At 37.2% G+C, this 27,436-nt stretch overlaps 2 protein-coding genes across 6 annotated transcripts in view; one reads left to right on the top strand and one right to left on the bottom strand.

The window, feature by feature from the left end:
- Nucleotides 1-11,224, top strand: part of LOC124633578 (testis-expressed protein 2) — a 29,192-nt gene extending 17,968 nt beyond the window's left edge. For all 5 annotated transcript variants that reach the window (XM_047168867.1, XM_047168868.1, XM_047168864.1 and 2 more), the window contains 9 exons: nucleotides 332-500; nucleotides 911-1,033; nucleotides 1,812-1,973; nucleotides 2,482-2,671; nucleotides 4,761-4,861; nucleotides 5,795-5,916; nucleotides 6,261-6,348; nucleotides 6,744-6,883; nucleotides 7,218-11,224. In XM_047168867.1, the coding sequence (XP_047024823.1) occupies nucleotides 332-500; nucleotides 911-1,033; nucleotides 1,812-1,973; nucleotides 2,482-2,671; nucleotides 4,761-4,861; nucleotides 5,795-5,916; nucleotides 6,261-6,348; nucleotides 6,744-6,883; nucleotides 7,218-7,407 (1,285 nt within the window). In that variant the 3' untranslated portion in view covers nucleotides 7,408-11,224. The remainder of the gene's footprint in view (nucleotides 1-331; nucleotides 501-910; nucleotides 1,034-1,811; nucleotides 1,974-2,481; nucleotides 2,672-4,760; nucleotides 4,862-5,794; nucleotides 5,917-6,260; nucleotides 6,349-6,743; nucleotides 6,884-7,217) is intronic.
- Nucleotides 11,225-11,395: 171 nt separating this feature from the next.
- LOC124633581 (meteorin-like protein) overlaps nucleotides 11,396-27,436 on the bottom strand; it is a 42,687-nt gene continuing 26,646 nt past the window's right edge. The window contains exons 2-5 of the mRNA XM_047168871.1: nucleotides 23,640-23,851; nucleotides 23,081-23,371; nucleotides 13,843-13,984; nucleotides 11,396-12,733 (exon numbers count right to left, since the gene is read on the bottom strand). Coding sequence (XP_047024827.1) covers nucleotides 12,481-12,733; nucleotides 13,843-13,984; nucleotides 23,081-23,371; nucleotides 23,640-23,851 — 898 coding nt within the window. The 3' untranslated portion in view covers nucleotides 11,396-12,480. The remainder of the gene's footprint in view (nucleotides 12,734-13,842; nucleotides 13,985-23,080; nucleotides 23,372-23,639; nucleotides 23,852-27,436) is intronic.

A 27,436-nucleotide genomic window follows, 5' to 3' on the forward strand; every position in this document is an offset into this window, starting at 1 on the left:
TAAGTTGCTATGTGACGGATATAGGCATCAAATCAAATCCATAATTTCTTTATCATAAAAATATAAATAAAACCAACAGATGAAATAGATAACTTCATGTAGCTTGTAAAGTTGTAACTTTAAAAAGGCTCCTCCGGTTTTTTTATGAAACGTCTAAATATCACCACTGGAAAAAACCAGTAAAATACCTAAAAAATAAAAATACCGCATGCAAATCGGTCCAACCTTTCAAGAGCTATGATGCCTCAAATAGACACTCATAGTGGTTAAACGTATACATATCTTTTGTGTCTGGGGTTAAAAATATATAAAAACTTATTTTTTTCTTCAGGTACCGTCGCCTAGTGATAGCAATAAACGAGGGTAACGCAGCTTCAGCAGAGAACTCGTGCGCAGAAGATAAGACGGCCAGCGACGAGAGCAAGGAAAGCAAGGACAATATAGAGCTGGCTGTCTATAAGCTCACTGAGAAAGAAACCGTCGCGTTTGCTAAGTCTTCTGTGAGTATAAATGATTTTTTGTTGAATTTATCTATACTTATAGTAATATAATCATCATAAAGATGAAGATTTTTTTGAACTTTGAAAAACTGAAAACTTTGTTTGTTTGGTTGTAATGGATAAACTCAAAAACTACTGGACCGATTTTAAATATTCTTTCACCATTGGAAAGCTATATTATCTGCGAGTAACATAGGCTATATTTTATCCCGGTGCGGGCAGTAGCTCCTACGGGACGCGGGTGAAACCGCGAGAAAACGGCTAGTGTCAAGTGTAAAATGACCAAAAAAAAAATGACAAGACCCTACTTAAAACTCAAAATATTTGCTTAATTTCCATTCACCAATAAACATTCTAATCTTGATACCCAGTTTTATTATTAATTCAATCTGAATATCTTTCGACTACAGAGTAAAACAATAGATTCGCTAACCGACGGCGGCGGTGTGACGATCACGTCAATATCGCAGCCGATGCCATCAGACACGGACTACGAGAAGACTTTCTGGCCCTACCTCCTCAAAATCATACAGGTAATTTGCTACTTTATTTACATGTCATTAGGATTCATTTTCATTGGCGTCTGAGCTTTGATGGCGATTTTCAACTATTTTGTTTCGATATTTAAAATTATATCACCGCTACTCATAGGTTAATTTTTTTATAAATTCAAGACTTAGGTTTCATTTCTTACTTTCATTTCTTCAGCGTTTAGTGAAATTGCATAATAATAAGACGAAATCGGTTAAAGAGCAAAGAAGAATGAACCTAATGGTTGTCTTTGAGTCGAAAATTAAATGTGCGATATTATAGAACCAAGAAGTTCCGATATGAAGTAGACTGATTTAATTTTAAACTAGCTTAACGTCATACGTCATGATACAGAGTCACGACATGACGTTAAAACAAACGTCAGAAGCGGCGGTAATGTGTCAGTTAGAGCCCACGCCGCGCGAAAGATCCAAGAATAAAAAGAAGAGAAAAGACGTTCGTTACTGCTTTATTGATTTTATTTAGTTTGTTTTGTCAGTACACATAGTTTGATAAGCATAGAAATAGACTTTGAAGTTGACTTGCAGACTTATTTTATTCAATGGATCATAATTTGTTATTAGAGGTATTTCGTACTTGATAGACTGGAGTCGGGTTTACTGTAGAGCATAGATTTTAAGATATAGGTAGGTCAAGTTTATATTTAAAACATGATTCTTTATTTCACCCTTCGGCCCATCAATCGATTTTATTTCAGACATATTTCACTGCCTATATGTACGCTGGCTTAAATTAATTTTACTCATACAACTTTCACAGCAAAACAAAAACTCGACATCAGAATGTTCGTGCAGAATGCTACCGGCAGAAGTGACGTGGGTGAACACAGTGCTAGCGCGGATCATGTACGACCTGATGCGGGACCCCGTCATGATCAGCCGCCTGCAGAACAGGATACAGAGGAAACTGCACACCCTCAAGGTAAAGTGGACCTTATTGTGTAAGCGTAAGGTTTATTTTTGAGTGTAATATATTCTACATTGCATGCATATAATAACACACTGCTAACGCGCATCCTATACGATTTTATGAGCGACACCGTCATAATCAGTTGCTTGCTTGGATATACAGGAAATTGCATCGTGCCTATCTTCAAGGTAAAGTGAACGATATTGTGATAGTGTAAGGGCCAGGCCACACGGTGCGGCATCGCAACGCAAAGCACTGGCGGCCACACGAGCAGTGCGGCGTCGCAGTGTGCAGGCGCTGTTGCGGCACTCCACTGCTTGCACCCCTCCCCGCCTCGTCTATGGTTTATTTTTGGTCCATACAAGCTTGTATTTGTCTGACCTTTGACTCAAGCTCCATGTTTACATTGAAAAAATAAATTCAATGGCTTTATATTTGCAAACTTTTCTAACTAATGTCCAAGTCATCTGCCGATTTTCGTTCCAAAATTACATAGCATTAAAGACTATTTTCTCTCCAGCTCCCATCGTTCATGTCTCCGCTGCTGGTGACGTCGCTGTCGCTGGCGGGCGCGTGTCCGCTGGTGGAGCGAGTGCTGGCGCCCGCGCTCGACGCCCGCGGCGTGTGGCTCGACGCCGACCTGCGCTACGACGGCGGCGCCTACATCGCCATCCTCACGCAGATCAACCTGCTCAAGCTGAAGGAGAAGAGTAAGTGCTGCTTGTGTGACTAGCTACCGTCACTCATGTCGGCGTGTGGCTCGACGCCGACCTGCGCTACGACGGCGGCGCCTACATCGCCATCCTCACGCAGATCAACCTGCTCAAGCTGAAGGAGAAGAGTAAGTGCTGCTTGTGTGACTAGCTACCGTCACTCATGTCGGCGTGTGGCTCGACGCCGACCTGCGCTACGACGGCGGCGCCTACATCGCCATCCTCACGCAGATCAACCTGCTCAAGCTGAAGGAGAAGAGTAAGTGCTGCTTGTGTGACTAGCTACCGTCACTCATGTCGGCGTGTGGCTCGACGCCGACCTGCGCTACGACGGCGGCGCCTACATCGCCATCCTCACGCAGATCAACCTGCTCAAGCTGAAGGAGAAGAGTAAGTGCTGCTTGTGTGACTAGCTACCGTCACTCATGTCGGCGTGTGGCTCGACGCCGACCTGCGCTACGACGGCGGCGCCTACATCGCCATCCTCACGCAGATCAACCTGCTCAAGCTGAAGGAGAAGAGTAAGTGCTGCTTGTGTGACTAGCTACCGTCACTCATGTCGGCGTGTGGCTCGACGCCGACCTGCGCTACGACGGCGGCGCCTACATCGCCATCCTCACGCAGATCAACCTGCTCAAGCTGAAGGAGAAGAGTAAGTGCTGCTTGTGTGACTAGCTACCGTCACTCATGTCGGCGTGTGGCTCGACGCCGACCTGCGCTACGACGGCGGCGCCTACATCGCCATCCTCACGCAGATCAACCTGCTCAAGCTGAAGGAGAAGAGTAAGTGCTGCTTGTGTGACTAGCTACCGTCACTCATGTCGGCGTGTGGCTCGACGCCGACCTGCGCTACGACGGCGGCGCCTACATCGCCATCCTCACGCAGATCAACCTGCTCAAGCTGAAGGAGAAGAGTAAGTGCTGCTTGTGTGACTAGCTACCGTCACTCATGTCGGCGTGTGGCTCGACGCCGACCTGCGCTACGACGGCGGCGCCTACATCGCCATCCTCACGCAGATCAACCTGCTCAAGCTGAAGGAGAAGAGTAAGTGCTGCTTGTGTGACTAGCTACCGTCACTCATGTCGGCGTGTGGCTCGACGCCGACCTGCGCTACGACGGCGGCGCCTACATCGCCATCCTCACGCAGATCAACCTGCTCAAGCTGAAGGAGAAGAGTAAGTGCTGCTTGTGTGACTAGCTACCGTCACTCATGTCGGCGTGTGGCTCGACGCCGACCTGCGCTACGACGGCGGCGCCTACATCGCCATCCTCACGCAGATCAACCTGCTCAAGCTGAAGGAGAAGAGTAAGTGCTGCTTGTGTGACTAGCTACCGTCACTCATGTCGGCGTGTGGCTCGACGCCGACCTGCGCTACGACGGCGGCGCCTACATCGCCATCCTCACGCAGATCAACCTGCTCAAGCTGAAGGAGAAGAGTAAGTGCTGCTTGTGTGACTAGCTACCGTCACTCATGTCGGCGTGTGGCTCGACGCCGACCTGCGCTACGACGGCGGCGCCTACATCGCCATCCTCACGCAGATCAACCTGCTCAAGCTGAAGGAGAAGAGTAAGTGCTGCTTGTGTGACTAGCTACCGTCACTCATGTCGGCGCTGGACGCGCGCGGAACTCTCATGTAGTTGCACGCGATAATTACCTACCCGACCCAGCGCTCTCGAGTCGATCTCGATCCGTTTGCGGGCCAAATTCCATAGTTATTGCACGCACTTTGTTCAATTTGTAACGTTCATTAAGGTACATTTTAGCATGCAGCGATTGCTGATTCGACAGAGTCTATAACGTAGTATACTTCAGATGAATGGAAAACGCGCGACGACGGACGCTGCCGTTTAGATAGCGGCGGCGCAGGTCAACATGTAGTGCGTGATGCATGGTGACGCGCGGTCATATATACAACAACATTGATTTGTTACAATATTAAACAGCGCACCTAGCCAACAGCTCATCTGAACTTAGCCTAATAATTATACCTAATTTATTATCATTAATAAATTTGAGTTACCGTGTATTCTAGGTTTCTAGGTTCTACCACAATTTATCTAATTAAATGCCTTTCATTATACAGATATGACACTAGAAGATCAATTACTGGCGGCCAGTGAGGGACTGGACTGCGATATACAGACTTCTTCGTCAGCAGCCGCGTACTCGGACCAGTCGTTACGGGTAAGGTTGACCACTATATACATTTGAACAAATGGACTTAATGTTGCCTATTTTTGGCGTCCTGCCCACTAAAGACTATTTTTATTGTTTATGCCAGCAAACATTTTTTTAGATGACACTTGTGTGTATTTTATAAGGTTCATTATTCTTGTTCTTTAATCATCCTCATCCTCCGAGCCTTTTTATTTATTTATTTATTTGCATCAGGCATCTAAGGCCCATAGAAAATACAATACCATACTTAAATATAATAACAGTAAATTAACTTTTTCCCAACTATGTTGGTGTCGGCTTCCAGTCTAACCGGATGCAGCTCAGTACCAGTGCTTTACAAGGAGCGACTGCCCTATCTGACCCCCTCAACCCAGTTACCCGGGCAACCCAATACTCTTTGGTTAGACTGGTGTCAGACTTACTGGCTTCTGACTACCCGTAAAGACTGCCAAGGATGTTCAATGACAGCCGGGACCTACAGTTTAACGTGCCATCCGAAACACAGTCATTGGTCTCTAAGATATACTTAGAAAGTACATACAAACTATGAAGTTGCATTGGTACTTGCCTGACCTGGAATCGAACCCGCGCCCTCATACTCGAGAGGTTGGTTCTTTGCCCACTAGGCCACCACGACTTTTTTGTGTATTCTTGTCCTTTAATGTTATCAACAATAAACCTCTGTACACACACAGCACGATTTTTTAAACGTGGAACGTTTTTATAGTGACACGTACAAAACTGATGCCGTGCCTACGCAAGTTGAATTTACCGTAGATTTTGACCTCTAAAACGTGTAGTGTAACATTTTAGTTTTCGCCAAACATTTTATCGTCTTTTGCTCGAAACTGAGATGCACGCCGCCAGTGAGTTTTGCGAGAACTATTATTAGGTACTCACCCTGTATATCATGTGACTAATAATTATTGTATACTTTAGATGAGAAAACCAGCAATATACGACTCTGACGTAGAGGACTCGGCGGAGTCGAGCAGCGATGACGAGAGCCCGCCCGTACAACCGGTCGACAGCAATGAAACTTTAGCACCTTCTGAAACTGCGTATGTTACACATTTGCCTATATCATCCTCCGAGCCTTTTTGCCAACTATGTTGGGGTCGGCTTCCAGTCTAACCGGACACATTTGCCTTTAAGTTTTTAATTAATTATTATTATTTATCGCACACTTAACAGTAAATACATTTAGAACGCAATACAAATAGGTTATACACAACGGCGAGCTTAACCCAGAAATTGGGTTCTCTTACAGCCAATCTTAAAGCGATAGAGAGATTTTATAGCTAATTTCAAAGTAAAAACACATCGAAATTGAGATCCCTTTCCTTTTTTTAGAAGTCAGTTAAACGAAGATAAAATTTACAGAGATTATATTTCTATATTTCAGGTCATTAAGTAACGCAGAAGGAACGTCTTCTAAGAAAAAGTTCTTACGTATGGTCGACAAGATCGCCACAAATAAATATTTCCAACAAGTGAGTATACAAAATCATTTCCTGAGTCTTTTTCCCGACTATTTTGGGGTCGGCTTCCAGTTTAACCGGATGCAGCTGAGAACCAGTGTCTTACAAGGAGCAACTGCCTATCTAACCTCATCAACCCAGTACCCCTTGGTAAGACTGGTGTCAGACTTACTGGCTTCTGACTACCCGTAACGACTGCCAAGGATGTTCAATAACAGCCGAGACCTATAGTTTAACGTGATGAGTGTCCAAGTTATACTTAGAAAGTACATAGGGTGTATACAAAAAATATAATAATAAAAAATGAAAATAATACTACAACCACAAACGTATTTGAAACTAGAAATTGGCAATCCGTACTACATATTTTACAATATGTCTTTATTAACTCTATTTGTATAATTTAGGTAACAGACTACAAATACGTAAAACGCGCCATGGAAGGATTATCGAACACGGATATAAAGCTGCACCTAGAAGTGCACGCGTTGGAAGGACGTTTAGCTGTCAACTTGCCGCCGCCGCCGCATGACAGAGTCTGGATAGGGTGAGAATTAGTTTATTATTTTGTAGATTATCAGCTGAATATTAAAACGACCCTTAATTTTAAACAAAAATCTGTCTGTGCCACAGTTACGTAATCTTTTAAAATAATTTTAAGTAAAATAGTAATGAAATAGTGACTGCCAGCTAGTGTAGAAGTGTCTCAATTTCAATATGCTGTTTTTTTTCTCGTAATTCAAACTTGACGTTTTTATTTTTGACTGTGCTAAGTGTAAAAGAAAAATAAAGGACAATCTGATTTCCGTCTCCATCTCCCCATTGTTCCAAATTTAAATAAAAAACAAACGACCATCTGAATATCGTCCCCATATTCCCAGGTTCCGCACGAACCCGCAGCTGATACTAAAAGCGCGGCCGGCAGTCGGCGCTCGCACTCTTCGCTTCGCGCACATCACCAACTGGATCGAGCAGAAGCTCAGCAAGGAATTCGAGAAGGTTCTAGTTCTGCCTAACATGGAGGACATCATCGTTGACGTCATGACACCCACGCCCGTACAGTTCGAGTAAAAACAACCCTTATGGCTAAGGAATAAAGTAGGTTTTTGTAGCAAGGAGTTCGAGGAGGTTCTAGTTCTTTTTGACGTCATGCCGAATGAAATAACCCTTATGTCAAAGGAATAAAGTGGGCTTTTGTCAAGCAATGTTCGATTTAGAACGCATTTTGAATTTCGTTACTGGCTGGTAAGTGTGATTTAAAATTACATTTACTTTGAATTAGAACTTTTAGGGCCAGTTTGACCGGTCTCAGATAGCCTATCAGGAACTTATCTGACAGATAAACATATGAGTTTTCGTTCATTGGTCTCACAGATAGCATTAACTATTAGATAACTACCTGACCCTATCTGTAACCAGTTAAACCGGGCCTAAATATTTTTAATTATTTGATTGCGAGAAGTAATGTAATGGCAATTTGATAGTATTTTGTATGTTTTGAAGTTTTGACGCTTTGTGGTACTGTATTAATATATTAAGATTACTCAGGGTATAGGCACATGTAACATGCCAACTGTTATGTCGCCCAAAACGGTTCTTATGCTTATTATTTATTTAAAGAGAAACTTATTTTAACAATATTGTTATAAAGTGTACTAATACATTATTGTGTTGAATTGCTAATTAATATAATTATAGAACACTAGTTGTCAATATCATTCCATAAATACATTTCAATTACATATTCAACAGTTATCAGATGACTAACGAAGTATATTCAATGCCAAACTTGTGATTGCTTCATCTACTTATTCCGTGATACAAAAAGTCAACTAACATTATTTAATTGCTCTAAATCTCTAATTTTCATTTATAAATATTCAGTAACAACTTTGAACTCATAATTTAAATTAATAAAAATAAATGAGACGTTAATGTTCCTGCTTAATTTAAACAGCATTAAAATATAATTTCTTGACTTAAAAACAACATGAAAGTAAAGTTATTCTGTATGCAACTGTACTTGATACCGATTGCTGCGTTAAAATTTTACAAAAAATAAAATGATAAAAAACAACGTATGTATTATGCGATTATAATGAAAATTCTAAATCTTGCCATAAGAACACGATAGGAACTTGATAATATTCCCTTCACTAAAAAAATGCCGAGCACTTGAAAATAAACAACTTAAAATGAGCTAAAAATACATACGTAATATTAAAAACAAATAGCAATTACGTCTGTGCAATGATTAGGAATAAATAAAATATATAATAAAATTAAATTAGTATAATTAAAAATAACACTACGATTTGTTTAGAGTAAGTTGTAAACGTAAAAACATTAATATAGTATTTACTAAAAATAGATTTATTGCGTAAAATATTTTTCTTTTGAGATGTTGTGAAAATTTTCCCATTTGTACTATATACACGTTAAACGTTTAAAATTATTAAATAAATTTAAATTGCCTAAAGTTGTGGTAGTTTGATGTGCAACGTTCGCTCTTCATTTCGCTAGTAGAAAGCATACGGTTCTTAAACTAAAAAAATAACTTCATAAAAACAAGTTATTTTTTTGAAAATTACTCATTCCTTCGCTAATGGTACTATAGTTCGTGATTTTCGCTATCAAATTATTTACATATTCAATTTTTAACGTTGTTTTTATTGGCACGACTACTGTTAACTCTACCATAGAGATAGAGCTGTATTGGTTTCTGAAATTGATATGTTAATTTATTTTATATTTTCGCCACGTTTTGTTTAAATTAAACATTTATTAACTGTGATGCTGAGGCCGACTTAAATTAGAAGTTGTTTGGCACGTTTAGAGTAAACGACAACCTTGGTATTGGTAATATAAATAAACGAAATAAGTATTGATGAGAAAAGCAAACGCTAAGTAACTTCTTTTTATTTTTGCCTTTGTTCTACCGTAGCTTGTCTTTCTTCATTTGTTTCCACAATCATACCGCTAAAACTATTTTATTTCAATGTTCATAATATATTCTGATGTCTTGAGGAAGAATTAACTTTTTAAAATCATCCTTCACCACTCGAACGAGCTTCCTCGCGTTACAAACAAATGTTTTCGACAATAATTCCGTCTTAACCTGTTATTAGTAATTCCAATATCAAATTTTATAAATAACAAGACTTAGAGAAAAAAATATAAAATACTATTATATCTATTAAAAAAATAAAATTAATATTTTGAAGAATATTGACCTGAATGGTTTGAGTAGATGTTACTAATATTTTTCTAGTAGTCGGCATACTTCCTAATCGTTTTTCTATCGGCTTTTTCGTCTCTCAATCTAAATTTTGGCACTATTATTTCATCATTGTTTTCTAAATTGTATCGCACAACTAAATTACGCATTGGCTTGCACGACGCATAACCTTCATTTCTTTCTGAGTGTGTAAGTGGATATTATTGCATTTTCAATTGTTTTTTTTTTATTACTGTAGGTTGACAACTTTTGAGCGATGTTTTCACAGCCACTTGGAAGTGAAAATAACGCTATGTTAAGTAGGCACCAGCGATGAGGATTTATGTCCATTGGAAATATGACAAGAAAAAACTCTAAAGTATCAAGACTACGTTAAATCTTTTCCTGTATATTTTCTCCTAGTATTTTAATGGACATAGATCCGAAATGTTTGATTACTCGTGTGTAGATAAATGTGGTTTTATTATTGAGGAGTGCGAATATAAATTGGAGATGGTTCCGAACTATGAAGGCTGATAGTACTTTGCTCATTTTGTGGCGAAAGGTGACGGAGCGTGTGTGCTAACTTGTACGAATTTAAATACGTGAGGGTATGATTGTTATGGGTTCCATTACAGAATGAGTGAGAGATTAAAACTAAAATACTAATGGCAGAGAAAGGATGACAATCTTTCTAATTGTTCTGTAATTGCTCATAACATGTATTACCTACAGCTTAGCATTAATTCACTTTTGTATTGCTACTATTAATATATTCACATTAAATGCCAAATAGCCGATGTAATATAGATACTTGTTTTCTACAACTTATTTTGCATAATGTATTTCGTAAAAAATCTTATGAATGTTTGGATCAATATTGTTGCCTACAACCACTGTTGGACTGTTTTAGTGGTATAAATTCTAAACTTGTACAATATTGATGTTCTATCACATAGTTATCTCGTTGTTATAAGTTACACAACTTGTTGATACTCAATCTCTCTGACGTATGTAGTACACTGAAGACGTATATTTTGTAAAGACATTGAATACATATCAGTTAACACGTTTCAAACTATGTACCTGTATTTTGTCTCAGTTTATAGATACACGTAATAGAATTCTGTAGTTACCGCATACGGATAATAAGATTTCTCTAACTCTATTCAAAAATTTACTTTTGGTCGAACAGACTTTTGAGGTGGTGGCAACAAGTCCGGTTTCGGGATATTCATGTTTAAAACGGCTTAACCTAATGTGTTCATAAACTTCTAAATACAATGAAGTCTTATGAAAGGTAAACAGTTCGACTTTCTGACTGTAAAATAGTATTTATTATTTATAGTTAATTTGTTAAATACTGTCGATCCGATCCATATTTTATTTCTATTTATTTCAATATGTATATTTGTTTCGTTATTTAGTGAACATTTTTTATTTAAAACTCGAATGTAAAGGAATATATTTTGTTTTGTTTTATTTAAAACTTCGATCACTTAGTGGTTGGTATTTCAAAAAGTGTACCAAATACGAATGAATGTCTATGTATATAGTCTATCAAATTATAAAGTGTTTATGTGATATTATATATAGTTAAGAGTTAAACCGTGCCGAGTAGTTTTTCTATGTGGTATCAGTTGTGATTTTTTCAATAAACGAATTGCTATATTTGATTAGTTTTTTCTTCCCAAAACTCACCCTGTGCCACTTTGTGTATTCCTATGTGTTTTTGCCAGAGGTCCTCACTGCAATAACAGGCAGGTATATACGTGGAAAATGAATTGAATAGCAAATAACACAGGGTCATTGTATGTACCAAACGGTAAATAAAACAATACATAATTTTAAACTATTTTAATCAACAGTTTATCTTTTTTTACATAATATTTGTATATTTATAAACACTATGTAATGTCAATAGCTATATTCTCGTATATACAATAGGCACTTCATAACATTATCGTTGTAAACTATATCACATATCGACAACTATACTTAGAATTTTGTACAAAATATATTACTAAGTATTCACACGGGCTGAATGGTATATGTTCAGGCATAGCTATGTATAAAGAATATGTATATAAAATAGAGCATCTGTCTATGGAAGCACTAAAGAAGACAATATTATTAGCATGGCAGCACCATAATTCTATAAATTATAAGGGTTTTATAGCGCACTATGATTGTAAAGAGAAATATGATGGATTTAGAGAGCTTTCACACTAGGGGATTTAGCTGCAGTATATAAGCTTGGTTTTGCCTGAGCGTGGCTAAATGTCCGCTAGTTTGATAGCACTCCTATAGAACAATTCCAGATTGTCATATATAATGTTACACGCTCGCCAAATATTCATCATTGTTCGTCTCTCTTAAAAGTTTACTATCGTAACAGTGGCACTAAATAGTTTCATTAAAATAATCTGTTTTAAATCACACTTAAACTGCAATATATTACGTTAAATCTAATTATGGTGCTTAATTAATATGGCTTTCATTATCCCACTTAATAATAATATGTACATAGTTGAGATCGATCTTACGTCTAACTGAAGATCTTACATATTTTGGCACTCTGGACCACATTTTCATTACAATCTACAAATAAATCATTTATCTACAGTAAATATAAACATTTGATACATAAATAGAGATACTTTTGTACAATATTGCATTAATACGCAAGCTGATTTTATGGCAAGCAATAACATAATCTAATTATGGATAAAACTCTCGAAATAATAGGATCTGTAGCAACAATGTTTCACTGTCGAATTCATGGAATCTCTACAGCTAACAATTTGCTGAATTCCACACGCTGATTCTACAAAAAGAATCATCCAAATCCTTCAAGTGTCTTTTGCATCACTGATGTTAACCAATCACAACACAGCATTTGAACCCAACGCATAAAGTTTGACAGCCTAATGCTGCAGCAAGCAATGCGCTGTGCCATCGGCATTCCGTTTCTTCACGAGTTCTGTCCAGTCGTCTATCCTGGGCGCACATACTAGGGAGTACCTGCCGAGTCTTCTTCGCGCCATGACGAGGAACTCGCCAGCCCCGGCCGCCGCCCCACACACCGACGAAACATGCACATGAGCGTGCAAGCTACGCGCTTTCCGCCGCTTATGGTTCCTATGCGTAGTCCGTTCTAACGTGTTGTCCACGTCATACCTGGAAAGATTAGGTTTTATTAGCAAGGTGAACTGCCGCATTCTAGAACGCTGATCCAGTAAGAATAAGATCGCGGCTGACCGTAGATTTGGTGACATTTGATTGGTTCGTTGTTTTTGTACTGCGTCATTATAAGTTGCGAGTATTGCTAACAAAAAACTTCTGCGTTATTACACTATGCTACTACTACGATTTTTATTATATTTTATTTGTAAAGAGTCTCGTAAATTTTTAAATTTATGTAGCTAGGTAATCATACCGTTTTTGGAGCTGTGGTTACGATGTTCTACAATTTAATTTACAAGGTTTTTATTGCAGTGGATAGACGCATCTGAGTGCCTAAACATCTCGGTCCAAGAGATGTTACATAGATAAACAGTTTTACTGCAGCCAGCACTTTATGAGTTTACATGTGGACAACAGGTTCTAGATACTATCTAACACAATGTTCTTATGTTCTTACATGGTTTTCCTAAAAGTACCCTGTGTAGGTTCGTGCTATCAGATCAATTTGGGTATGTTGAGTAGGGTTACATTCCTGGTAAAATATTGTTATCCTAAAAGTCGTTTCTTTTCCAATAAATGGAAGCCAAATATTTTGTTGCAGAACATTTGAAAATATTAATATTTCCTAATGTTGTACAAGGCTTTGTCTTGTTCATCGTATAAGTTGAAAGATTATGCTTCATACTTTTGTAACCACTACCATTAGTTAGAATTATGCAAGCGGTCAGTCGCAATTATCTACGCGGGGGACTGCAATTACAAGCTATCTACTTTTTAAACGATTCATTTATATCGCGTGTGACCGCAAACTATCAATAGTAACTACATTCTCTAGGTCATTCGTACGGCCATATTGTGAATTTATAATATTGGCATTTGCCATAACGTAGCAAACATAACAAGTTTTTGGACTTTGGTCAGCACAAAATAGGTAAGTTTCTAAAAACTTTAAGTTAATTTTAAGTTGGAATATAGTTTTGATCTCCCATTTTTAGAAGTCAAGCAGAACAAGGTAAGAAATACCTTTTTTCTAAGAACCATTCCATCCATTAATATTTGGATGTTGGTGTCCAACCAATCTCTAGTAATTATAAGATCCTTACCTATAATAATCGTCATCTTCAGCTAACTCAGGCTTATCAGGCTCTCCAGCCGTGGCCCGGATGAGCTTGGTCAGCCGCAGCGTCAGTTGCGTCGTGTCCAAGTCTTGGCGAGCCTCGCTCATCACGATCACACCTCGTGACACTGGAAAAAATACACGATATTATTATTTTTTTCATTTTAGATGAGGTTGTTTACGTTAGCAAAAAAAATGTTTAAATATGTATTTGAATATGTTTTTTCCTTATTTCGGAAGTTGAATATCAAATTATGCATTCGTAGCAAGAAATCAAGGCTTCTATGTTCGTTATTATGCTAAATAAAATAAATACTGGTTAAGTCAAATATCTTTCAAAATATTCCGCAACAAAAGTTTAATATTCTATTCCTAGAAATAAAATATGCAAATGAACATTCCTTTTATCTAAAACCAAGTTCTTTATCAAGCGTATTTAGATTGTTTTGTTTGAAAGCGGAGTTTTTGTTAATTATAGTAATTGCTACAGCACAAACAAATTAGAAGTTATAAAGTTTAATGACGGAGCTTGAGCTATCTCGAAAGCGTGTTTCGTGAACACAATTGACTCGGTGAAGAGTTGTTTTTCCCCAACTAAGGCTAAGTTTAAATGTTGAACTATTGTCACGGCGTCATTCTTTCACGTTTTATATGCGTATCATTTTATTACGATGTTAACTTAATTTTACATTGAATAATTTCGAATTAATTTCAAGTCAAAAACGATTTTATATGCACTACATATTTTTGATGAATTAAATGTTTACGTTAAAGTAATTTGGTATCGTATGCGTAGTGCGTATTACGTTAACTGGAGGTATTTTAATGCGCAACAATATAAACTTGCTTCAAGTATTGCCATAAAGCCTAGTACAGATTATGCCGTAAACCGATTAATTAATTGTACAATATCCACAAACAAGCAGTTTCTAAACGACTTGACTAGAATTACAAGCAGAAAGTTACATGTTCAGTTTATCTCGTTGAAGTGAGCTCAATGTTGAAACTGTAGCACAATGTATCTCGCTCAACGGCTAGGTACAGCCGCGACACCAGATTTATTGTCCAGATATTAATCACTGTGTCCCCATTGTTAACGGCCAGGCGTTTTTGTCCGCTCCGTGAGTAAGCGCAAAATGTAGCCGTATTTTTTCTACGGCCAGCTTTTGTTTGAGCAAGATAAGTGAATAGTCCACGTCTTTGGTAAACGGTCATCCACCCGAGCCCGGTCGATAATTACATAGAACGTCCACTAACGAGCCATCATGACTATCTCTGTACTAAGGTATGTTATCAAGACAACTGTTATTTAATTGTAAGCTAGTGTTAATATCTTAAATATACATATATACGTTTTAAGTCGGTCCGAAACATGCGTGAGTAAGAATCGTTAAAATTACCATTTTCCAGTCTCCGATCCGTTGACTAATAAATTATTTATTCAAATACAAACAGAAAACAATCGGATAATAATTTCCCATTTCTTGACAATTTAACAATAGCTTGTCATTTTTAGGGTTCCGTACCTCAAAAAGAAAAAACGGAACCCTTATAGGATCACTTTGTTGTCCGTCTGTCTGTCTGTCTGTCTGTCTGTCTGTCTGTCTGTCTGTCTGTCTGTCTGTCTGTCTGTCAAGACCCTTTATCTCAAGAACGCGTGGACGTATCAAGATGAAATTCACATGAAATGCTCAGGTCTGTTGTCCCTTTAAGCTGTGAAAATATCAAGCTTCTAAGCCAAGCCAATCAAAAGATACAACCGATTATGTCGATATTTTCAACAAATTCTCGACACTCGCAAAGGAATCAAAACCTACAGGGTACTTCCCGTAAACTCAGAGTCTTGAAATTTGGCATGAAGTATTGTCATATAATGCAAATATAGGAAAAATTACGAAAATCTCATTTTTTTAGTTATATAATATAAAAAAATATATTTTAATAAAATGAAACTTACTACCTTATTTCTCACGAACGAATAAAGGTATCAAATTGAAATTTATACCAAATACCTAAGTCTATTGTCCCTTTAGGCAGTGAAAAAAACAAACTTCTAAGTTAACGCGATCAAAAGATACAGCAGTTATACCGACACCTTAGACGAATTTCTGTCACACGCTAGGGAATCAAAACCTACAAGGTACTTCCCGTGAACTCAGAATCTTGAAATTCGCCACGAAGCAGCGTTATATAGTACAGATAAAGGAAAAATTGCGAAAATGATAAATTTGAAGTTACATAAAATATTAAAATATTATTTTTGCTTACACGACATAAAATATTTTTTTAATAATTATAAACTTACTAACTACCCTTTTTTACATGAACGCGTAGAGATATTAAAGTTGAAATTCATATCAAACACTTCTTAAATATAATTGCCACTAAACTATGAAAAATTTTAAATCATTCAAAGGTCATTGGGCACCTTAGTATGAAAACCATACCCACGGCGGATACGAACGAAATATAGCACAGTATAATGATAAAGGCTCTGATTTACTATGGCATTAGTCGCATCTATGTGAACCGTGAGAATCTAGAGAAAATCAGGTGTAAACATCAAATATTTTCCTCATTTCAATGGGGAATTTAAACGACCAAATTTGACGGATTTGAGAAATCATTTCTTTGTAGTGAAAGAGTATACTCGCCGTTTATTTCCATTGTCATCAGGTCAGGATCTGATGATGGAAATCCTGAGAAATCGAGGGCAACTATAAAAAATTGTAGGCATGCATAGGATTAAAACTTGATTCTCAGATGTATGTCTGGTGATACTATCAAACAGTGAAAGTTTAGAGCTTACCTGATGATGGAGAAGTGAGAAAGTCGAGAGAACTCTATGCATGTTTAAAAAAATAATAGATCCCATTAGTAGTGAATTCTCATCACCTAAAATAAAATAAGCTCCAACACAAGGTTACGTTATAAATTGTAAAGGAGTTCCCATAACTATATCTGATCTTTGCTATCGATCCCACAATGGCAGTTAAACCTATCTATGTGGAAAGTCTTCGCCAATACGAATAAAATAAGCCCAAACACGTGGTAGTTGCAACATACCGTTCAGGAGTTCCCTCGACTCTCTGTAGTCTCCATAATCAAATCAGCTCCAAACCTTCACTGTTTACAAGTACCCTCAAAAATACACTCACATGTCTGGTTTTGACTCGATGCGTGACTACAATATTCAAGAGTTGCCCTCGATTACTCAGGGTTTCCAGATCCTTTCTTTATGAAAAGTCTTTAACAATAAAAACTAGCATTGCAACCTGTAAAATCCTCTGAAACTGCTTGTCTATTATATTTTTCAAACGATCCTGGACATTCAAAGAAACGTCATACCATTCTCCACGATTTAAAACTACTTTGATTCATGTCCGCCACTTTTTACAAAGCGGGTCAGATATGCCCAATGACCTTTAAGACATAATTAGTTATTTTCAATCAGATTTCTGAATGATGACTATAAAATTTTGTATATAAATAACTTTAATAAAATAACTTTTACAAGGTACTGGCCTACTATTTTAGTTATATTATAAAATAAAAAATATTAGCTATTTTGACTCTCACGAAATTACCATAACTATGATTGTTCTAAACTGAACGGTTGGCGCGAGACTCACTTTTTATCTAACCAGGATTTGTACGGAACCCTCGGTGCGCGAGTCCGACTCGCACTTGGCCGGTTTATTATTTGACAAAGAACCTTAACACGTATAGATTGCCTTGATCCAAGAAAAAAGTATCTGCTTTTTATGTAGAATGACAAACAAAAAATCAATGATACGTGTTGGAGGCGGCTAATAACGTGGGTGCGCGGGCGACGCGGCGGGATGCATGCGCTGCAGTGACATAACTCCTCAACTATTATAATTTATCAAACCAGAAAAAACTATTACCATTAACTCCCCGCCGCGTCGCGTGCCGTACGCCCCTAGTAGTCTATCCGGTATACACTTGTCAAGCACCATCGTTGCGGACGTAAATTGAATCTAAGCAGCTCATCCCGGCTCGCTCACTCCATGCAAAAGCTTCCGTGAGTCATGACCGGTATGAAATGCAATCTAATCGTAATACACATCCGAATGGCACTTAGCGGCTGTTGGAATATACGTACGATGTACGTATAATACCTTCTTTACAAATATCCAAGATTATATAAAGCATACCTACTTCAATCATTCGTCAAACATTCAATCATTCAATGTTCACTTTAATCGTACGTTCTTACATTCGAAATATAACAGTCGTTCAGGATACATGTGTTTTCTTTGTCTCACCTGCACCCATATCCAACAGGTTATGGGCCCAGGCCGTTTTCTGTAGTTAAAAGTAATACAACAAAATTTTAAATTCAGTGAAAGAGTGTAAATTAAAATTGCATTAACAATGAACAAAATATCACATCTTATGACGGTGTTATTTCTGCGTTGCTAGGTGATGAGCAACTCAATATGGTTTCTGTGAAGACTACGCCTACTCGAACATGAATTGTATAATAATAATGAGACCCACATGAGACCCACACTCAAAATAAAAATAATTAGTGCTCTCGCTGTGGCGGCATATTGGGCTGACAAAGTGTAGTCTCACTATAAGACATGTCATCGACACGAAAGAAGAAGAATAAAAATAATTATCAACCCGGAAATTCAATGCATATAATATCAAAAAAAATGTATTGTGATCATTGCGGACGTCGGAATAATTTCAAAAAGGACTGCCGTTACTTAAAGGGACTGCAGCAAAATAATCAATGGGTGAACTTCAAAAGTCTGCCAATAACATTGAATACTGCAACAATGACCAGGACGGTTTCATTTTTATGATTTCATAATGTAAATTGTCTGCTAACTGCTGCTTCTTTTAGATTCTGGTGTGACAGATCATGATGACATATATCATATTAAAAAAAAAATAATAATTAAAAGATTGACAATGTAAAAAGGTTTTAACCTCGTACGTCGAATTATCCACACCATTGAAGATCGGTGTTGCTAGGAAAGGAGTTTCAATCCTGGAGTTTGGTAAAGGGTAAATCGAGGTAACAACATAAATTCAAGGATCAATTGATGACGTTTTATATTCACCGGAGGTACGTTATAATATGCCAAAAGACTGGTATGTCGGTAATTTTTTTTTACATTTATGGTAAAAATAATAAATGTTTTATGACAGGTGAGAACATCAATCACTAATGTTTTTTTTTAGTATTACTTTTAAACAGTAATAATTCTCTGAGTAATTTAAATTTTGTTGAAGAGAATCACCAAGACTGTGTAAAAGAGTATAAATAATACGGCATAGTACTCACTTAAATAAACAGAAAAATCAAATGTTCAAATATGGAGTTGATGAAAATAATGTTTTTATTTGATAATTCTGATGAATTATGTGAACCTTGCATATTTGGTAAAAACCATGTACTGTAGATGATAAGAACTATTTTGCTACGTTTATAGACAATTTTATACATTACAGTGCAATATCACACTGTTATATATTTGATGTACCTACGCTAAGTCAGAAGTGCTGACATGTTTTCAAGATTTTGTTGCTAAAAGTGAAAATTTATTTAACCATAAAGTAAACTAATTTATATTGCGATAGTGGGCGAGAATATCTTTCTAATGAATTTAAAGATTATTATTGTGTTTGTAAGGAATAACTTAGGTACTGTTTAACTGAGTTTAACAGTATCGAATAGCCACAACAAAATGGTGTCGAGGAGCGTATGAATCGTACGTTAACCGAAATGGCTCGACCATTGGTTACAAATTTAGTTACAAATTGGTTAGAAATTATATAAAATATTCTGGGATGAAGCTATATTAATATACATATTTAACAAATAGACTACCCACAAAAGCGCTCGCCAATAATAAAACACCATACGAAACATGACACAATCAATACCGAAAATACGAAACCGAAAATAAGTCATTCAAGACATTTAAAATAATGATGATGATTCGGTTCAACATGTTCATGATAAAACTAAAGCCTCGAAATTTGACGAAAAGTCATTTAAAGCCATATTAGTTGGTTACGACCAAAATGGTTACAAACTATTTACCTAATACAGAAAATAACCAATTCCCTATTGCGAGGGATGTTGATTTGATGAAAGAAAGTGCTTGCGGCACTAATAACCGCGTAGACAAGCACTGCCACAATCATCTGTCCAAGATGCTCTGTGGCCAATGATGATGATGATTTGATGAGTTGTATTTCTATAATACCTGTTCAAATTCCCGCCTAAATTAACAAGCACGATAACGACGATAAATCGGCAAAGTTAATAGGCAACAAATACAAACATAATCATTCCCCTGATAATAGCTCAGAAGCTGGACCTTCATCTAGCAAACTGAGACGTAATACAAATAATTCTCAAAGTACCCCAATAGATTATAAAAGGATTGATGACCCATTTTTGCTTATCGCTCACAACTGTTCAATCACTACCATGCACCTATTGTGACATTTTTAGTGGGGATGATTCTAGTATACATATGTTGAAAACCACAAAAAGTGAAATAGAGTCTAATCATAGAAATAATACTTGGACTCTCATAGCAAGACCTAAAAATTTTAACATAAAAAGCTCAAATTGGGGATGTACAATTAAAAATAACGAGTTGGGTAAACCTACATGGTATAAAGCCCGATTAGTAGCTCGTGGTGTCACTCAACAATGCTTACAAGATTATAACGAAACGTTGACTCCAGTAGCTCAAATATAATCTTTCCAATTTATTTTAACTCTTGCAAATCAGTTTGATTTACATGCCCATCTTATGGATGTAAAAACCGCCGTTTAGAAAGGCATTATCAAGGAAGATATCTATATGGAAGTGCCTTATGTACGCAATGCGCATGCAATGCTTAGTACATGACCAAATATTTGTGCTGCTATAGGTATTATAAGTCAGTATCAAAGTAAAATTAATGAAGTTATGGAAGTGGTTAAAACATCTTTTGAGATACATAAAAGAAACTCTTAAATTAAAGCTCACCTATGTGAAATGTGATTACAAACAACTGATGGCAGGGTATGCAGATTCTGATTGGTTGAGGCGACGTTATTGACCGCATAAGTACAACAGATCACATATTTAAAGTGTTTGATAATTGTACAATTTCGTGGAATACACGGAAACAAAATAGTCGCCGGTTCCTCAACAGAAGCTGAATATATGCTTATTTGAAGGTATAAGAGAAGCTATTTGGATAAAATCATTATAACATAGTTCTATTCTGATAAAACAGACAATGATGATATATGAAGTTAATAACAGTTGTATTAGCATCGCTAATAATCCTACAAATCACAAACGATATTGTGACGAATTTAGTTAAGTTTTTATGTGTTGATTTGTGTGATGTGATGTGATGTGTTATTTATATGTTTTTAGTTTAGTTTAGAATTAATAAGAACCCATCTGCCGCATTAGGCACGTCCTGTAAGGGTAGATGTAAGGTTGTATATGTAAATAAATAAGTAAATGTAATAACAAAATACCAGACAACCAGGCAACAGTCTGGAACTGAATGACATGAGGTTTAAAACTCATATATAAAAAAGCCACACTTTTTAAGAAAGCATATTATAAGTTAGAACATTAAGTTCAAGATAAAAATGCTTAGAAATGTGGTGGTCCTGCTCCATAGGACATAACAATATCTAATTAATAACCAAATTAAAATTTTACCAGCTAGTAAAATTGTATTTTTCCTTTGACTATTTGTCTGGTGACAAAATATGTACATATAAAAGTATTAATTAATGTAAAATATGTGAATGTTTATACTTATTACAAGATAAGTTACAAAGTACATTAAAAGATTCATATCATGTTTAATAATTATTCTTATAAATGGTATTTGACTCATGCATTTTCGTGAAACATGAAAATTTGAAGCATGAAGCATTTTAATGGTAATTTAATTCTCATATGTTTTTGTTTGTGATTCTACATGACCTTCGCATGCTGTTATTGTATGTATCAATACATATAAACTGTAATACCATACTATGTATTTAAAATAAAAAAAAAAGTAACCATGGAGTTACTTGCCTGTTCTTCTCCATAGGAAGCTACTGTTGGAATGAGCAACTAGAATCAAACTTATTTATGTTTTTGACTTTCATAAGTGCTTGTTATGGTCTAAATGAAGTAAATGTTTTGACTTTGACTTATGATGCAAAGTTTTTAGAATTAAGTTGAACTTAATGTAAATTTTTGAATAATTTCAGTTCAATGATTTTATTTAGAATGCTATTATGTTTATAATCTAAGCTGTTGATCAAAGTTATTGTAATTTGATATGCAGCAGGTACTATTTATGACTGTATAAAGTGTATGTAAATATTGCATATTGTCCTATACTGCAATGTACAAATTGTATTGTATACTTTATATATCAAACAATGTTTAAGGTTCTTCTAACCTACAGACAGACATGTGTTGCTGGGGAGTTTGTTGCGCCACTTCTTCTTCCCAGTAAAAACACATAGGAAGTGGTGAAAGGTGGGCGTTTTGGGGACTGTCTTTTATAAATTCCTGACGTTCAAAAGGTGCTGTTTTGCAGCCAAGTTTGGGTAAACGATTTTTGACTTATGATTGTATAAAATGCTTGTACATTTGAGGGGGGCTGTTGGAATATACGTACGATGTACGTATAATACCTTCTTTACAAATATCCAAGATTATATAAAGCATACCTACTTCAATCATTCGTCAAACATTCAATCATTCAATGTTCACTTTAATCGTACGTTCTTACATTCGAAATATAACAGTCGTTCAGGATACATGTGTTTTCTTTGTCTCACCTGCACCCATATCCAACAGCGGCAATACCTACCAAAGACTACACGAATTATGTAAAAAGCTTTTTCAGTTACTCTTGAATTACTTAAAAATTCAAAATTGTTTAAAATGTTAAAGAATAATGAGGCCGTTAGTGAAATTGTTTCGCTGTGTAAATACTTCGTGGTAGTTAAGCGAAGAAAAATGATAAAATTATATTCAAGCATAACAACGTTTAATATAATTTGAGGCGCGAGGAATCTCGATGATGGCGACAATTTACTGTGCGGTCGTCGGCGCGGGTTAATAACATTCAGCGGGACGCAGGCTCCTGGTCTTGTGATTACTCATTATTGTGGTTGAGGAACAGCTATGAAAGTAATGAGATTGAGGTCTTACCGAGGTCGCTTGTGCAGAAAGCGAGTTCTAGTTCGGACTCCGTGCAAGGTCTGCAATCCGCGGTGGCAGGGTCATAATGTCTCCGGGCTAAGGACCTGGCTTCATATTTGAATGTAGCTTTTCTTCTTTGGGGCCCATCTTCTGGTTCAGCCTCAACATACAGCGCAGCACGACCGTGCCGGCTTCGGAAGCACCGTAGTTCTCTCGGATCACCATCATTGGGTGCATACAAAGGAACTAATCGGCGAGCGCCCTCCACAAATAGGCGCGCTGGAAACCGCTCCGCGACTTCTGGAAAGAATGCATTACTTTGTAGGCGACTACAATTAAATCATTATGTTCAAGGGGTTTACTCTGCTATTCAAAAGGGTCCACACGACAGACAATTTACACAGTCCGCTTGCCATCTGTGATCAACTCTAAGTCCATTAATTATGTGTATTTTTATTTTATTTATTAAGGTGCATACTTTTTGAAGAGAGGTATTTCTGAAATCCCTGTTTGACTACAAAAACAGCTATATCAGATTCGTTATCTATCATTTAGCCGCAGTTATTACCTGTATCATTTAGCCGCAGCGTGTGGAATAGGTCTGGCGGGTCTGGTCGCCGGATGACCCTCACGCAGACCTTGAAGTCGCGCTCGTCAGCCGGCAGGGGCGGTCGGAACAGCAGCCGCAGGGCACCGCGAGGGTACACCCACGAGATGCTGCCCTCCCGACATCGGAGGTAGACGGGAGTCACGCCGCGCTCCGTCGTGGCAGTCAGACCACTGCAAACAAAACAAAGAAGGTTTAATTTTGGTAAATATTTAGTATAGGTAATCTAAGAAGAGAAGTATACTAATTCGGTTAATAAAAATGTTCCAAAGTCAAATCAGAATTTTGGCAGTTTAATTTAGATCTACAATACAACACTATCGGCGTTCATAAACGCAAAAATGTGCAATACAGTAATTGTATAAATTAACATGCAAACACACGCACATTATTTATAGAAAAGACGGAAAGTTGTCTTAATCATATTTGGGAGATTTGATTGGAACGCGGCTACCGTTGTCGTTAATTGAGCAGAGAGCTCATTACGTATTCCGTGTCCAGCGCGACACTGGCGACCGGCTCCATTTATTTCAGCCTATAAAAATTATTTAAAACACACACAAATTGCTACCGCTTGGAGCCAGTGCGCTTTTACGAGCCAATTTGATATCAAACTTGGGTACTTATTGTTCCAAGATTATACGCTACATGCAACTGTATTATAGTCATTTCTGGTACCATCGACCAAATCTCTGGTTTGTCATGGCTATCACTCGTATTGACTCAATTTTATGCCATAACGAATAATGAACCAAACAAATTACATGCTGAATATTGTAGGCGATTGTGCAAAACTGGACTACCGACTTATTCTCTTAAACTGCAAAGCAACAAACTGGTCCGCAATTCTATTAAATTAGATCAACGTGAAATCTAGATGAAAGTTGGTAACAGGGAGTGGTAGATTAAGGCACGCGATCAAGGTGTCATTTCTCGTCGGTATCTCGAAGTGCTCCCATAAACAAGCCCGAAGCGGACAATGGTATCTGCGATCGGGCACGTGGGCCTTGATTCTGGAGTAGCGCCCACGCCGCCGCCGGCCCACGGCGACTCAGCCACACGCCATAAAGCTAAAATATACGAGTTATACGACACACCACACTATTAAAGATGCCACGTAAAGATTTTACATGGCCGCCCAATAAAAGTATGGCGTCGCTTTTATGTTACAGTGCATTGTCTGTGTGGCCAGGCGCGTTATGCGTCTGTCTACTTGTCGACACTTACGAGCGTTGTCGCATTGTCTAGCTTTTGTGTGCGTCCCTGTTTGAAGTAGGTTTTCTTAAGACTTCATTATGGAAAATCCAATTGGGCATTTATACTTGTTAGGATCTTATAATAACTTTAGTTGACACCAAAAGGTAGCTTTGACCTCTCGCTCAAAATGTTCAGATTGACCTTCTGTTCTTTTAAGTCTTTCAGATTTATTTGTCATAAGGTCCATAATACTTAAAGTGTATAAAGGTCATTGCTCAGCATACATCTCACTCCTACGCATCATATAAATGTATCCCGTGTGTCCCAACACGTGCATTAATCAAGCGGTGCTCGATCTCGTCTGACAACGCATCGATTTTCTTTTATTGTCGAGGGCTATGGAGAATTCTGTCGCGTCATATCCTACTTTCACGTCATCGAGAGGCTTCCCTAATCCCTACTAATGGGCTAATGTTGAAAAATATGCGTTGTAAATGACTAACTAATAGTAACAAGTGGAACTCATGTGGCCCCTACCCGTCGCGACAAACACGTGGAAGGTAACGCACCCCTGTCTTCGGGGGTGAACAACCTTTTAACACAAAAAGGGTTTATTACCTGAACTTTAAACTTCAAGCTTTTATGTGCTTACTTCGTCTAGCTTGATTCATTTCTATTTGATCTGCCAAACAATATGTTTAAAAAACAAAATGAACGTTTTTTAAACGGCTAATTGAGCTGCGTATTCAATTAAATATTTTAAAAATTCTAAAATAGATTTATTCAACTTCTTCAGAGTCTAGTAGAGCGACCTGTTATTTTTATTTTTGGACACTGAGCTACCGTTATCTGCTACCAACTCTACCAATTTCAGACAATTGCGTAAACAATATAACTTGTAAAATATTGTAAAAACAACCGAGTGTTGAAGCCCAGTCGCCTACATTATAGGCGCGCGCTAAGACAAACACACAAAAACTTTTACATAAAAACAGCAAGATTTTTTCCTTGTTTCCAAACAGAAACACAAAAAAATCCGTGCCGAGGGGTGTTAACTGCAACGAGCCGACCGCTACAGATTTATCTAGGGTTTTTAACTATTGGAACATAATTTAACGTTTATTATGATTATGACACGAATATTTCAACTAACTATACAAACAAACCTTCAGCATAGAATTTAGTAAATATATTATAGAAATAATAAAATACGTCTATTCTATAAATTCCAATACAGATTACATTAAAATATTCAAACACGATTCATATTCATGCAGTGCAATATTTTCTTACACGAGTGCACAAAACAACAAGGACAGAAGAGTAACCGTGATCCATTAACCAGCAAAGCGTACAAAAAGATGACGGACGGCGGATTCAAATTGAAGCAATCCCGGACCATTACCAGGCAAATGACGCGGCGCCGATACCGACCTAAAAGCTGCTAAAGTTCGGCCATTCAGAGAATGCGTTCCTGACACGTCGCGATTGAACTGACGACGTAACTACATTCATTGATTATTGATATAATAATGTTGTTTTAATGCTCCTCAATTGTTAAAACGGTAAACAACCAGCAAAAATATTTTTATCGTAACTGCAACGCCATTGCAAAGTTACGTCGTCAGTTCAATCGCGACGTGTCAGGAACGCATTCTCTGAATGGCCGAACTATAATGTACCTTTAACGTCACCCTGACATAGTACAGTCTCTGTCACACAATACACCGTCATATCTATCCATCTCATACAAAAAACGCCCAAAGAATTACAGCTAAAATGGAGTCACGCGCGGTTTCCAATTAGTGTTTAAATTATTTTATTATTTCTTTGATATATAATGTGATCACTATATGAATATTTAATCGAATTTAGAAACAGTTTAAATGCTTTGAAACAATTAAACTTGATTTGTATATCAATTTGAATTATTGTTTTTCTAAAAGGTACGTTTGTCGAGAAATAATAATTTGATTTACGCCGAACCGGTATCACGGAGTTTGTGCCTTTTATATTCGGCACATGTATAGACTATCGCAGTAGATACTTTATAGCAATTTTCTTTAATTGAAGACAAAAAGTCATTAAGTTGATGTACGATATTTATTTCGTCCGCTTGGTAGATTTTATCAAAAATTGCTTTTTGTTTCATATTCTGTCATTTACTAGTACTTTTTTCGATCTACGTATAGCGAGTTGCACCATTTAACTATAACGATAAAATCGCCGATTTGACCAATGAGCGGCAATTTTACGGCTGGTCATCGTTAAGGTTTAATGGTGCAACTCGCCCTTGGTTTCATCGCAATATTTATGTACCTAAGTACCTCTTTATTCAACCAACTGACGACGTGATGTAAATTATTGTACCACTATTAATCATTCTACTCAAAGGAAAATTACCTTCCATTCCATTAGGATTCATTAGAGGAAAAAAAGACATATTATAAAAAACCAACAGGTTATGTTAATTGGAGGCTTGTGTAGCCTTAAAAATTGACAACACAATACATTGGCTTATTTGTTGTTATATTGGCAGTTTTATGTTATTACTGTGGGCG

Source organism: Helicoverpa zea, chromosome 9 (genome assembly GCF_022581195.2).
Source record: "Helicoverpa zea isolate HzStark_Cry1AcR chromosome 9, ilHelZeax1.1, whole genome shotgun sequence".
NCBI lineage: Eukaryota > Metazoa > Arthropoda > Insecta > Lepidoptera > Noctuidae > Helicoverpa > Helicoverpa zea.